This window comes from Thamnophis elegans, chromosome 2, assembly GCF_009769535.1.
Source record: "Thamnophis elegans isolate rThaEle1 chromosome 2, rThaEle1.pri, whole genome shotgun sequence".
NCBI classification, from domain to species: domain Eukaryota; kingdom Metazoa; phylum Chordata; class Lepidosauria; order Squamata; family Colubridae; genus Thamnophis; species Thamnophis elegans.
In genome coordinates, this window is record NC_045542.1 from 101,667,589 (window position 1) to 101,682,653 (window position 15,065).

A 15,065-nucleotide genomic window follows, 5' to 3' on the forward strand; every position below is an offset into this window, starting at 1 on the left:
ATTAGGAACGGATCTCAGGATTTTATTTAATTTAAAAGTCAGCCGGGGGCCTCTAATTTATCAAATTAAAGACACACCCAGCGATGGGAAGGGCGCACGGCTGCCGTCCTTCTTGTCGCACACCATGCTGCAAATGGGAACCCAGTGGATCCAGTAGATTCCGAGCTGCCAAAGTTCGACGATCCAACTGCAGAGGTTCGGCTGAGCAACCTGGTTCTCTTCCTTGAGTCGCGGGTGGGGATGGAGAGGGGGGGGAGGCGCTGCAATCCGCTAGGACAGTGTTTCTCAACCTTGGCAACTTGAAGATGTCTGGACTTCAACTCCCAGAATTCCCCAGCCAGCGAATGCATAACACTGCGCTAGGACTTGGCGTTCTAAATTTCTGTTTCAAGCACAGGGGGTGACCCTAATCGCGATAGGATTGTTGGTTCCTGAGAATCCCAGCTACATTAACTAATTTGTTTGGCACTTCTTGTCAATATATTTTTCTTTTGAGACCACTGGCTCTTTCTCTGTCTTGGGGACGACGACGATGGGAGCGGTAGTCCTAGCATCTGAATGCGAGATGCGTTTGGGAAATCTGAAAGCTCTTCATTCGCGTCGCTTGAACTTTCTGCGAACTAGACATTCTGGGATCTAAGCGGAAAGGGTGAGTCTCCAAAGACTCACCTATCCTCGCTTGGAGGATTCCCGGCCTTTCACCCCCTTTCAACCTGACTTTCGTTTCTCGCACTTTAGTTTCGAGCAGGAAAAAATGAAACCTCTACGCCCTGATATTGACTCCGACCTCGGCCTTTTAAGGTAGTCTATGAAAGTACTTTAAGGACCCCCGAAAACTTATATATATTTAGAGTTAGAGAACCTCGATTAGCAAGAACAATAAATAAAAAGTTATTTTATACATTGTGTTCTGTTAAAAGCATTCCAGTATTTTTTATAATGGTTACCATGAAGAGTGGAAGTTTTTCCAACATAGACAAGCATTTGTTTTGTTGTACTCAGATACAAAATACTCTCTTGCTGCTTCCCATTCATTAATTTCACAATGTCAAAATTATTGTTTTTATTTAAGCCCAGCTTTTATATACATTATTTGAAAGTACACGTCTGAGGAATCTGACTCTACTGTGCACAGTCTAGTCCACCTTAAGACCTTGTGTAGTGACATCAGAGAGAGGCAATAAGATAAATAGAGTCCTGCCGCTCATCCTGTAGCACAAATGGAGTATCAGACAGAGAGAATGGAGCTGTATTCCATCCCCTCTAAAAGGCTTGATGACTATATTGGTACAAACCTCCTTCCCAGCGAGGAGTTTAAAAAGAATGTCGGTGATGTTGTCAACAGAATCTGTTCTTTCCTGAAAGAAAACTGGGAACTGGACAAGGATGCCAGTGTGATCAAGACAATAAAGGTGAGCTTTGCTTGGTCTAACTAACCCAACTCTTAGTAAGATGATGTTTTTTTAAAGTTTTTTTTTATACCATTACATAACCAACACTATTTTGTATTATTCAATATTATATCAATTCAATATTATGTCAGCCCCCAAAAGCTATCATTGGCTCTTCTGCTCTCCATGCACCATATTTATACCCTATCCATCGCTTTCTTACCTCTTCACCCTCTCTCCTCCTCCCTACCTCCTTTCTTTCCTCTGTCATCTTTCTCTTCTCTACTTCCCCTTCTTCTCTCCTTCTCCTCTCTCCTCTTTCCACTCCTTCTTTCTCTCCTCCTCTTCCCCCCTCCCCACCCTCTCTCCTAACCCTCTCTTCTTCCTCTTGTTTCTCTTCTCTCTTCCACACTCTTCATCTCATTTGCATGGTGTATTTCACCATCTGAGCGGGCTCCATTTAATGTTGATGGTGTTAGTCAGTGTTTTTCAACCACTGTGCCGCGGCACACTAGTGTGCCGTGACATAGTGTAAGGTGTGCCGTGGGAAAATTACTTTATATATAGTCAATATAGGCACAGAGTTAATTTTTTTTAACATTTTCTAATGGTGGTGTGCCTCGTGATTTTTTTCATGAAAAAAGTGTGCCTTTGCACAAAAAAGGTTGAAAAACACTGGTGTTAGTAATTTCATTTCAAGATAATGTTTCAGATAGAGGGGCACTGGTTCTTTTAGGCCATTGTGCCAACTTCGTTAAGGGTACCAAGTTCCAGTCTAGTCTCCTTCAAGACTGTGAGTTCAAATATGTGACGACTGCCTTAATAGATGTGGGTGCTGAAGTTGGAAATAAATGCTACACTTCGTGCCAGTGTGGTCATGTCCTTGATAGACCCTCAGGAATTGGCATGAATGCTGGTTCAGAGGAAGAGATGGGTGGGAACAAGAACACTACTTGCTGTAAAGATTATAAAGAGGCCTCCTGGAGGTGTTACATTATATGCAGTGACCCTGAAACTTGACATTAACCATATTCTAATCTAACTCAACATTAATCATATTCTAATGAAAGATGTTGGCCAAACTATGGATTGATCCAGTCAAATGCCTAGGTAACTTTTATCTGATGTGAAGGACCCAATTATTGCACAAGGAAGGGAAACTGCAAAACCTGTTTATTCTGTACAATCAGGGTGCAGGTGTCAGGGTTCCAAGTAACGCCCCCAACAAAAGAAGACTCCGAGGCTTGAAGTTCCTCAAAGTTCCATTTTATTAGAAACGTCATGTTGGCACATCTGAGAAAACCCGAATTTGAAAGGTCTGAGTTGTCCTCACTCAAATGAAAGTCCAAGTCCCTGCCCAGCACCCACATGTCCATCACATGGCCCAATCAGGAACCATCCCAACTGGAGATGCCTCCCAGTCATACCTCTCCAGGTGCAGGGCAAGACGTCCCTGGCTGTCTGAAAAAGGAATGTTTTATGACTATATATCTCCCATACTCCATATAAGCCCCCCCTCCCTTTCCCCCACAGCATTGAATGTGGCAGGTCTGAAGGCCAGAGGCGGTATTCAGCAGGTTCTGACCAGTTCTGGTGAACTGGTAGTGGAAATTTTCAGTAGTTCAGAGAACTGGTAAATATTACCTCTGACTGGCCCCGCCCGCATCTATTCTCTTCCTCCTGAGTCCCAGCTGATTGGGAGGAAATGGGGATTTTGCAGTAACCTTCCCCTGGTATTGGGTGGGGATGGAGATTTTAGAGTATCCTTCCCCTGCCACGCCCACCAAGCTATGCCCACAGAACCAATAGTAAAAAAAAAAAAATTTGAATCCCACCACTGCTGAAGGCCCAATGCAAAAGATGGCTTCCAGGCCTGACAGTAGGCGTTTCTCCTTTGTCTTAGAGTTGGTGAGATATTTGCTGTTTCAAGTGACCAAATGATGAGAGAGTGAACATTTGCCTTTTTTTTTAAAATAGGCTGGCTCTACAGGAAAAGGAACAACTTTGGATAAGAGTTCCGATGTTGATCTGGTTATCTTCCTGAACGCCTTCTCCAGCTTCCAGGATCAAGCAGAGAAGCGTGAATATGTGATCCAGGACATTGAAAGGAAATTAAATAGGTTTATCCAGACACTTGCTTACAAAGTTGACATCTCCCCACTGAGGAAGGGAACACGCTCACTCCAACTTTGCATCCAGGCAAAAAAGAAGAAAGAGTCGGTAGAAGTGGACATCCTCCCAGCATATGATGTTTTAGGTGAGGAATCTAGTCACACGCTTTCTTATTAATTCTGATATAGGGTAAGCATAGGAACCTTCACCATGACTATAGAGAACCAGTCATGGATCCTTATATTCCACATGCATCAGGAGGGCCTTCCAATGGAGATTTGTGCTTATTACCTCATCATCAGACAACAACTATGAGGTTTACATGGGACTTTCCTAGGAAACTCAGAATTTTAACTGATCCAAAATGTAGAGAATTGATTACTAATAATGGGAAATAGGTTTTGCAGTGTTTGAGATATGCTGAGATGTCTCCCTTGGTGACCAATATGCTTCCAAGCCTAATTCAAGATCCTGCTTTTAAAGCTGTACATGTTTTAGCCCTTATGTTCCTGCTGGATCATCTGTAGAATCAATCTGCCCTAACAATGTGAAATAAATAGGTTGTTTCTTGATGCCTTCTTGGTAGCAAGTCCACACATTATGAAATACCTCTCCCCTCCAAGAAAGAGGAAGCCCCACAGTTCTAATAGAACATCTTATTCCAATAGCATAGAAAGAAGGGAGACCAACTTGAATATTCAGAAAAATATTATATAAACAAAGTTAAGAGAAGTATTCCTTAAGTTCTTGAAAGAGAGACAATATTAAGAAGCAGCTCTGGATCCCTAGGGTATAAGAGAGAGAGGCATGGGAAGCTTCGGGCTTGCAAGATTTTGTTATGATAGCCTATGTCAATTAATATAATGTTGGTTTCCATGTGGAATCTGTTTTGTGAACTGGCCATTCTTGAAAGGTTGACATCAGTCTTGCAAATCTCATTGTGCTTCAGGGCGAAGTCATTCAGAGTAAAGAAATGGGAATGGACATGACAGTTGTTGATGACCTTATAAATTCATGATAGAATAACAGAGCATGATATCACACAAAAATTTTGTGATGGTTTGTTCCTCTCCCATCCTAGGTCAGATAACTGATACATATATCCCACCTACGAAGGTCTATATCGATCTAATTGAAGCCAACGGAAAGCCAGGGGAGTTCAATACTTCCTTCACAGAGCTTCAGAGGAATTTTGTGAAACATCGTCCAGCAAAGCTGAAAGGACTGCTACGACTAGTCAAGCACTGGTACAAAGAAATCAAGAAGGTGAGCTGTTATGGGGTGGGGGTGGGGAGGCTAGAAAAGTAACAGGAGGAAACAACCAATCAATCTTCTTTTGCATGTTAAATTACTTAATAGTTTTAAGTGGGTTTTTAAAATAATATGCATTGACAGTAGGTTTTATTTTTCATCTGCCAGAGTCACCTTGCGTGAAGTAGATCTCTCCATATAAATTTGATAGATAAATAAAATTTGATAGATTTGTTAAATATTTCATAAACAACTGCTCAGTTGTCCAGTCATTTATTTGACATCCTATCCCTTTGCCCAAATTTTCTGGGCAAAGTAAGGGGTTACTTTGTAGGGGTTAAGCCTTAACCCCACAATAATGGTAAGGATCCGGTGTTATTTTGGTCCTCCATTTGTCTTCTCAGTCAAGAATCAATACTAATTTCCTCTATTCCCTATATCAATACTAGTTTTCCCTTGGGTCTGGATGTCCTGGGAAAATATTCAGAGAGATGGATATAAAGCCAACACATCTGACTTTGGATTCTATTGGCTGGAGCCAGAATTGGCCAACTTGCTGTAGTATTCAAAATATTGGACCAGATAGGACCAGTTAGATTCGGATTCAATTCTTTTTTTAGGAAGAAACCTTGAAAAGCATCCGGGGGGGGGGGGGGAGCTGATGCAGAGGAAATAATGCATCTACTGAAATTGGCTGAGTTCTCCCAAGTTTATTGAAACTTAGCGTCAAACAATCAGCAGCAATGCTGTTTTATGCCAAAGCTCAGGACAAGTTAACTGAATGTAGTAAAGTTTCCAATGGGCTTAATGCAGTGGTGCTTATTATTATTTTTTTAAACCTACCATTTCAGAAAGAAAATGGCCTCATGATCGTATTTTTTTTTCTAGCAATCCAGCTTCAAATTGCCCCCAAAATATGTCCTGGAATTGCTTACCATTTATGCTTGGGAAGAAGAGCATAAAGGAGAAGAGAAATTTGACACAGCAGAAGGACTTTGCACAGTAATGAAACTGATCACTCAGTACAAGGATCTCTGCCTCTTTTGGACTAAATACTACACTCTTGATGATTCCAAAGTGGGGCTCCATGTGAAAGGAAAATTGAGGGAGTCACGGTAAGGATAATACTTCTTTCTTCTTGTCTTTTCTTACATAACCTTTCATTCAGTTGGGTACAGTGATAAGCAGACTGTATTTCTCTTGCATTACCTGTTAAATCTTAATTGCACAAATGTAGCCTACATGTTGTGGCAATCTTCTATTTTGCTTGAATATTTTGGGGCAAGAAAAATATACTTATTACTCTTTGCCACTTAGAGAGAACTGCTTTCCCACTAACTCAAAGTAGGAGTGAATGAAAGAGGCAGAAGAGTAAAATTTCTCTTCTTCCTACTGACTTAGGACTCTATAGCTTTTGTTTCAGTAAACAAAAGGCAAACATAAACATCACTCATATTGTCATTGTCACATTTAGGTTGCCCTGTAGTTACTATGTACAGTACAGGTATTTGATTGGTATAAGTTAGGGAAGGAAAACATATTAAAACAACATATTGAAAAGTGGAATCTGCTTGGCACACACCGCACTGGAGTAACATGTTTTTTAAGTTCTTGTAATAATTGGTTGTGCATTTCTCCTGTGAGTGTATGTTACACTTTGTAATCTTTTTTTTAAAAAAGTATGCGTTTGTTTTGCAGTCCTGTGATTATCGATCCAGCAGATCCAACAGCAAATGTTGCCAAAGCCAGCCTGGAAGCCTGGGATCTATTGGCCCAGAAAGCTTCTGATTGCCTGAAACAGCCTTGTTGCATGAAGGATGAGCAACCTATCAAACCCTGGAATGTGCAGGTAGTGTGAATTTGTCGACTGAATGTGGCACTTAAATCCACCTGTTGAGTCCTTCGCAGGGACCCGGCATCAGCAGATGATGTTGTTTGATAAGGTTATCATCTCAGGATGTAAGCTGTTCCAAATTAAGCTGCCTTTTGCAATTGACTGATGGTGATTTTTGTCAATGCCAATGGAGTTTAAGTGATGCCCCATATGTTTTGGGGTTGCACCTACTATTGGTACTATTTTAGATTTCTTTTGCCACAGTTGTTTTATTTGCAGGTCTTTTTTGTGTGATTTTTTTCCAGTTCTTTCTTATCTCTTCTGTTTGTTTGTTTGTTTGTTTGTTTGTTTGAAGTTTATTTATAGGCCGCCCTTTTCCCTGAGGGGACTCAGGGCGGCTTACAACTTATATAGGAAGGGGAAACATACAATGTCATATAGGACAATACATAATTAAAAGAATAGAGCAACATTCATCATTCGGGCAGGGATGGATTATAATCTTTAACCCCAGGCCTGACGGGATAGCCAGGTCTTGAGGGCTGTGCGGAAGGTCTGGAGGGTGGTTCTGCTGCTCTTCTTACTGCAATGTACAGTATCCAGACTTTTTTGTCTTACCAACAATAGTTTAGTCTGGGTTCTTATGTGGCAGATGCCTGTCTGTTTGGATTCTAAAGTCCCACAGTATTTTAACTTTTTTATTTTCTACTATTTTACCTATTTTATGATCCCATCAGTTCCTGCTCGCATGCAGGAATTATTATTATTTTATATAATAATATATGATTATTATTTTATCCCACCTCTTTAATAATATGTAACTCAAGGAAGGAGGCAAGCATACCTAATACTCCTGCCATCCTGCTAAGTGGGTTGTGCTGAGAAAGTGACTGGCCCAAAGTCCTCAGCCAGCTTTCATGCCTAAGGGAAGCTCAGAATTGATGGTTGTACCTAATGCTAGACAACCTATGACCTCTTGGGCCATCCTTTGCTAGGAAGGTAATGCGGTGTGATGTAAGAATAATAATAGTAAATCAAAATTTACCTACCAGGAGAGATAAACAGAATGACCACAAGTAGCCAAAGGAGCAGCGGCAGTGGGAGCAATTCCCAACCTCCTGCCAGATTCCCCATTGGGAAACTGGAAGGAGTGTTGGAAATCATGAGTGTGTGACCATGGCTGACTGCGGTGGAGCTACAGCACCCAGAACTTTGATGAGTTTCCCCTCCCCTCTCGACTGGTATGGCTGTGTGATTTTCGTGTATTTTAATTATGTGTATTGTTGTTTATGTTCCCTTTCCCCCCTGAGTTGTTCGCCGCCCTGAGTCCCTCCTGGAGAAGGGCGGCATACAAATAAACCAAATACAATATAGCAATATAGCAGTAGACTTATATACCGCTTCATAGGCCTTTCAGGCCTCTCTAAGCGGTTTACAGAGAGTCAGCATATTTCCCCCAACAATCTGGGTCCTCATTTTACCCACCTCGGAAGGATGGAAGGCTGAGTCAACCCTGAGCCGGTGAGATTTGAACCACTGACCTGCTGATCTAGCAGTAGCCTGCAGTGCTGCATTTAACCACTGCGCCACCTTGGCTCAATACAACACAATACAACTTTGCCAATACAACTGATCAGAAGATCTGGGAACTTTCAATGCCATGGGAGTAATGGTCCTAGATTTCATACACATTCTGTGGATTTTAGGTACTGTGATTGAAAAATCATTATGCTATGATTGTTAATTGAAAGTTACCAACAAAAAAAACCCCCAAGAGTTTTATCTATAAATAATATATAGGCATTATACATTATTGATTTATTATATGTTACTGGTAGAACAGTTACGTTCATAAATGATGTTTAATCTTTTGGTCAATTGTTTCACCTTTTTCTTTTAGCCAACCCGAAACATTGAGGTGACAGTGATACAACATACAGGACCACCTACCTATATATCATGCAACCCTTTTGTACCTATCAAGAGGATCAAGGAGCAGTTTGGGGAAAAAGGGCATATCTGTGAGCTATATTGGGGGGAAACTCTGCAAGGAAGTACAGCCTTGCAGAATGATAAAAGATTGGCAGATTATGGGATATTCTTTAATACTACTTTCCAGCTACTTGATAGTATATCTCAAACGATGCACATTTTTGTGAAAGACTACAATACCAATACCAAACGTTACACGGTGAGCTCCAGTGAAACTGTCCTGGGCCTGAAAAGGATGATTGAAGCCGACAAACGTATACCAGTAAATGATCAACGCCTGACCTACCAGGATAAAGAGTTGGAAGATGTAAAGACACTTGCCTACTACAAAATTAGAAGCAATGACACTGTCAACCTGCTTTTGAGGCTTAGAGGTGGACATTGGAATGGAATGGAATAGAATAGAATAGAATAGAATAGAATTATTCATTAATTTAGTCACTTCATCAGAGTAAAAATATAAAACCAATACAAATACACAAGTAGATACAATGTAAATTGTCACCCCTAGAGTTAACCCCAATCTGATCTAAAAATTCCATCCTGTTCAAAATGGGCTTTGCATTTTAAGAACAGGAAGAATGCCTAAAGCTCCGGGCACATACTTATGAGCTATTCCTACATACCGAGTGTTGGTGTTTCTCCTCCTTAACCTGCAATGAAATTATCATGTTATTTTTCATATTTTAAGTCATGTGATTTCCCAGTGTGGCCAGAATTTTTTAGATACAGAAGACCCAATACCTTAGAAGGCACCAGATTCTAGAAAGCTGTTTTAAGATCTTGGCATTGTATCCATGACAAGATTAACCAGATCAATTAGGGCAGGGTTATCAAACTTGAGGCCTATAGGCCAGATGGGTCACACACTGGCCACATCCATCCCCAATTTAGCGAAGGGGGGAAAAGTCACGCTATGTCACGTGACGACAAAGTGATGTTGCGAGTTTGACACTGGATTAAGTGCATCACAAGAACTCTTAAGAAAAAGGGTTAATTGAGGCAGCCAGCTAATTCACAGGAAATTAAAATTACAGGTAATCCTTGTTTAATGACCAAAGTTGAGACCAGCAATTTGGTTGTTAAGTGAAGGGGTCACTAAGTGACTATGAGGGTGCTTATGATCTTACTTTAGCTTTCCATTCCTTTCCAGCATGTAAAGGTTCTAAAATCTGAGGATTGGTTGCAAAGTTACTTTTTCATCACTATTCTAACTGGTCACTGTATGAGAAGGCTCTTAAACAAGGACTATCTATATCACTACATACATCTAGAACTGCACACAGAGTTAAAGTAACTGCCCAACCGGTATTTGGTTTCTAAGACCTTAATACCATGCATTAAAGAAGTACATATTATTTCAATGACTTATACAGATCATAATCAAGTTTTAATAACATGGAATGCTGAAGAAAAATACTTTTCAGATAGAAGATGAATGATGCTAACCTACAAAAAGAGGAATCAAACTTGTTGAAAATGCATAGGATGCCAGAAACCTCTCATTCTACCATTGGGGAAACAAATAAAGTATATAAACTGAATACGTCAAAAAACTAAAATACAACAAAGAAAGAACAATTAGATGTTAAAATAAGAGAATTGGGACAAAAGGATAAAAGTAACTTAGAATTAACAAGAAAGAATGGATCAAACAACTGCAAAAAAAATAGCACCTATGTTTTTTAGAAATGGAAGAATATGGAAAAATGGCGCTGGAATTAGAAATGGAATAAGTGTTAATTAGAAGAATGTAGTTAAATTGAATATGCAAATAAAACAGGAAAATGTTTGCATATAAGTCGGAAAATCAAATATCTATGTACTTTTTTCAAGCAGGTCCTTTCTCTTCTTTTCTCTTTATATTCACAGATAACTTGAGTAATTCAGTGGAGATTTGGTGTTAAGTTTAAAGATTAAAAGCATGTTTCATGTAAAATAATTCAGTGCATTTTGGAACTAATGTTCCGGCAGGCATGGGGCTGTTGACCTCATTGTTGATTAGAATGAATGTATGTGGTGTTGTGATTTTAAACTCTCTTTTTTTCCCTCTTTTTTCTTTCTTTTTTTTGTAAGCCGCCCGGAGTCCTTCGGGATTGGGTGGCATATAAATTTTGATAATAAATAAATAAATAAAATAAATATTTAGATTTATAATTTAAGCAATTCTATGCTAAGCTACACCGATATATCCCAAACCAGATTTCAGATGTACTTATTACAAATGAGAAGCTAATCTTGGTTTCTTCTTATAAAACATCATTATACTTTCCCAACTTTAAGATTTACTAATGTCTGTCATAAATGTTTGCTGTAATTATATATAGTTTTTAATGCTTAGGAAAATACTAGTATTAGTGATTTGAGCAACATGTAAAATAAAGAACATTTGATCTTGTCCATTTCAATTCCGCTGTGAATCTGGAAAAGAAATTTAGCTAATAATTGCAATTGACCTACTATGAAATACAAAGAAATTTGTTAAGTTTTAAAGTGTCGAGTTACCTATCATAATGATATTGTAGTTGTGCAATTCTCTCATGAAAATATAGATCATTTTATTTTATACAATGAAATCACTGCAAGTAGCCACAAGGTGGTGTAAGAACATCACTAAAATAGTTTAAATGACTAAAGAGTGTAGTGGCCATATTTAAATTTTGATTTTATTATGAAGCAATTTTAGTTTCATAATAAATAACTGATACACAATAAATCACTTGAAGACTAAAAAAAAATGATAGTATAGTATAGTGTAGTGTAGTATAGTATAGTATAGTATAGTAGTATATTTGGAGTTTTTTTTAATTCAATCTACATGGTCAATCATAATGTTGTTTAGCCAAGTTAAAATTACCATTCATTTCCCTCAAATAACTCTACATCCACTTTATTAAAAAAAGACAAAAGGCAGGGATTTTTTTAAAGTCTTCAAATAGTATTTTTCTCAGGAAATTGAATCATTACAACGCTTACGTTAGGGATGCTGTGCTTATGACTGAAAAAATATTGATTTTCATATGAAACAAGGATTATTTATTTATTACTTCATAAAGGGCTGCAGCATAAATAGTGGCCTATTCAGAATTCAAGCCATTTGGGAAATCCTTACCCCTGCAGGCAAACATAAACTGTCATTCAGCAGCAAATTAGCATGCCCTGTCTTTGCTTTGTTTTCTGGGGAGCTTCTATCTATCCCAATTACACTTGATAGCAATAGCACTTAAACTTATATACCATTTCCTAGTGTTTTACAGCCCTTTCTAAGCAGTTTACAGTATCAACATATTGTCCCCCCCAACAATCTGAGTTCTCATTTTACTGACTGCGGAAGGATGGAAGGCTGAGTCAACCTTGAGCTGGAGGGACTTGAACTGCCAAACTGTGGCAGCTGGCAGTCAGTAGAAGTGGCCTGCAGTACTGCATTCTAACCACTGTGCCACCTCGGCTCTCATCCTGCAATTTGTGGGATCCTTCAAGCCTGCTGATACCTACCTTTGAAGGAATACATTTTGGTAGGGCCATGTAAGAGCTGTGGAATGAAAGTGGTCTAGGTCCTCTTAAGAATCCTCTACCTTCTCTAAGAAAATGTGTCGCCTTGGTTTACCAGAAAAATGAGAGAAACAAAGTAATTAATGGGTAGAGGGCTTGGGTATGTTAGGAATGAAACTCTTGGAATGAGTTGGAATGGCCCTTGGTTAAATGCTACTCCAAAGCATAGGATACAGCTAAAAGGGCTCCTTTTCCTTGCAAATGGGGACTAACAGAACTGACATCACTAAACAGCACAGTCAAGTGGTGTTGTGCTTTATGGCCCCATCACTTAGTGCTGAAAATTCTGGTCCCAATGACCGTCATCAAGAAAAAGCTACATCTAGAGAAATAAGGGCCTCCACTTGCTTGCTCAGTCTTTGCCCTTTTCCCTTCCGAGATGCGGAGTGGCACAACTTGTTGCAGTCAATTCACCACAGCCAACTCGCCATGGCCAACTTGACATGGCCAACATATGGCGGGACAATTCACTGCAGGACAATTCAACAATTCAATTTAAGTATTTAAAATAATTTTAAAAATATTTACATTTTTGTCAGTCACATTTCATTTTGTCCCTCCTTGTGCATTCTTCCTTTAATGATGTTATTCCACCATTTCTTCAATATTAGTTGTCCTGCAGCGAGTTGGCCACAGCAAGTTGGCTGTGATGATTTGGCTGCGCTAAGTTGTCCTAGACCTTCCTAGATGATTAATCATTGGGACTGCACCCATGATTTCAGGAGAGGATTGATGACTCCTTGAGTGTGAGATGTGTTCCCACCTGCTTATATAGTAGAAGGAAGCTATGTATTTACTAAAGCCCTCCTTCAACCCACAGCATCTTTCTAATTATAGAATAATCTCAAACTTTATACTCAGGGGCTGCAATAAATCTCAACTTTACAATTACTCTCCATGATTTGGGAACTTGTTTGCAACAGAAACTAGTAAACATAACATGACTAGATAGATTGCTGTCCTGCAGGCAAAATGGAAATGCTGTTGAAAAACACAGAAAGTAGACCTTCCATGTTTATATCTATTTTTGCTCCAAGTCAATGAAAACTTGCCAGTTCTCTTCCCAGCCTGGAGATTGGGTGATGCCTTGGCAAAGATCATCTAACAATTCAGCTCTCCACTGACCAACTAGCTCTCGGTATAACTGAACATTTTCATGCCTTTCTGCTGCTTCTTCTTCATACAGCAGTGTGCTTGAGGGCCAGATGGAGGACATTTCTGTTCTAAATCAGAGACTGCCAGATCCTGGGCTAGTATGGTGGAATCAGCTGCTGTCTAAATGCTGACTCCTGGAAGTATCAGGTCTGCTTCTGGTAATATTTAGTCCAGGATGCTTTTCCTCATCTGAGGAGAGCCCTGCAGACCAGCTCACTCATGACAAGAATAACCGTATTGAAACTGGCTGTCAAAAGAAGCTGGTGTTGATCTCCAAAGTCTGAAATGGCTTAGGGTGTGATGATCTAAAGAACTGTTTCTCCTGCTACGGACTTGTCCATTTACTTACATCGGCAGCGAAGGCCATTCTGAAGATACTGCATAAGAACAAAATTTACTGCATAACTCCGGGCAAGATGTCCATAGATGAGTAAATTGTGAAAGCAAAGAAATGAATATTGCTTAGAATTGTTTCATTTGAACTTTGACGAACTCTCTAGAAAAGATCAATCTTTGCTGGTTGCCCTTTGTGTTTCCTTCTTATTGCTGATCAGTTATTAGATTGGGGATGTCCTTGGTGCTCTATGAACTTGGTTGTTGGTTGGTGTTTGTGGATGTGTTCTACTAATCAACTGGCAGTCAGAAGGCATGGTGAAAACTCTTTAATTTAACAATATGTGGATAGACTTCTCCACAATTTCAACTGGGGAAACCATGACCATCCTAGACCAAGCCAAGTTCAAAAATACTAGAGAATTTCTGGAAACCCAGCATTCTTACAAATTAGCCATCATAAGACACATAGACATAAACCATGACTATATACTATTCAAAAGAGGCAATCAAACCAAAAAGGGAACAAAAAGATCAAAACACCTCTCCACTAGCAATCAATACCCAGGTAGGCACAGATTAACTCCAAGATTTACATCAGACCAACAATCAAGAAATAAACAATACTCCAATCAAGGAATTGTCAAACAAGCTACCAGACCAACCAAAGCACCACCAAGACTACTCCCACTAACACTGACTGGGTAAGCCACTAGAATATAAACTGAGAGCAAACCCCACTCCTTACTTGCACTGATGTTGTTATCTAGTTTGGGTAATGAAATGTCTGCAAGAAAACAATTAAGCTCAGAGAGTACCAAGGAACTCTTGTTTCAATGCTGACCTAATGTATTCTCCTTCATCAGTATTACATCTGGGCTAAAAATCGCAGACAACCCCAGATGGTTGCAGGTCTGGAGAACTTGCTAATGGTAGCCTAGGGTTTTGCAGCTCAAATCTGATAACCCCAATGTTGATCAACTCTAAAGAAGTGACAAAAGCAATGATATATGTTTCTCAAGGTAGGTCCTGATACTGAAAATAAAATCCAGTGAGAAAAGTGACATGAAAGTTTTCTGGGGATTATGTCTGAGGTTTTCTTGAACGGATGAAATTGAACTCAGGCCTATATATCTCTATATTTAGGGATGAAACCGATGGGCCATCATAAAGATAAGGCGATTTTTAAATTATAATTCCTTACTCAAACACGGGAGCTTTCCTGCCTAGAACCATGTAGAAATTAATTCAATGGCAATTCAATTAAAATGTAAATGCAAAATGAATTAAAATAGCAGCAATAAAACATCATCTAAAATAATTATTGCAAGCAATTAAGTATGTGCATTTTCAAAGCCTACTATGGGAATGAAAAAAGAGGGCCAAATAGATCTCATATGTCTCATCTCATAGATCTCTTTTAAGTTCAAAGGAATGCACACAAA

The 15,065-nt window shown here is 39.4% G+C and overlaps 1 protein-coding gene across 1 annotated transcript; it reads left to right on the forward strand.

The window, feature by feature from the left end:
* Positions 1-762: 762 nt before the first annotated feature.
* LOC116504128 (2'-5'-oligoadenylate synthase 1-like) lies at positions 763-10,237 on the forward strand. The gene is made up of 6 exons (XM_032210974.1): positions 763-1,412; positions 3,369-3,648; positions 4,585-4,769; positions 5,643-5,869; positions 6,453-6,603; positions 8,489-10,237. The coding sequence occupies exons 1-6, from the start codon at positions 1,221-1,223 to the stop codon at positions 8,978-8,980; spliced, it is 1,527 nt and encodes a 508-aa protein (XP_032066865.1). The 5' UTR covers positions 763-1,220; the 3' UTR covers positions 8,981-10,237.
* The last annotated feature ends 4,828 nt before the right edge of the window (positions 10,238-15,065 follow it).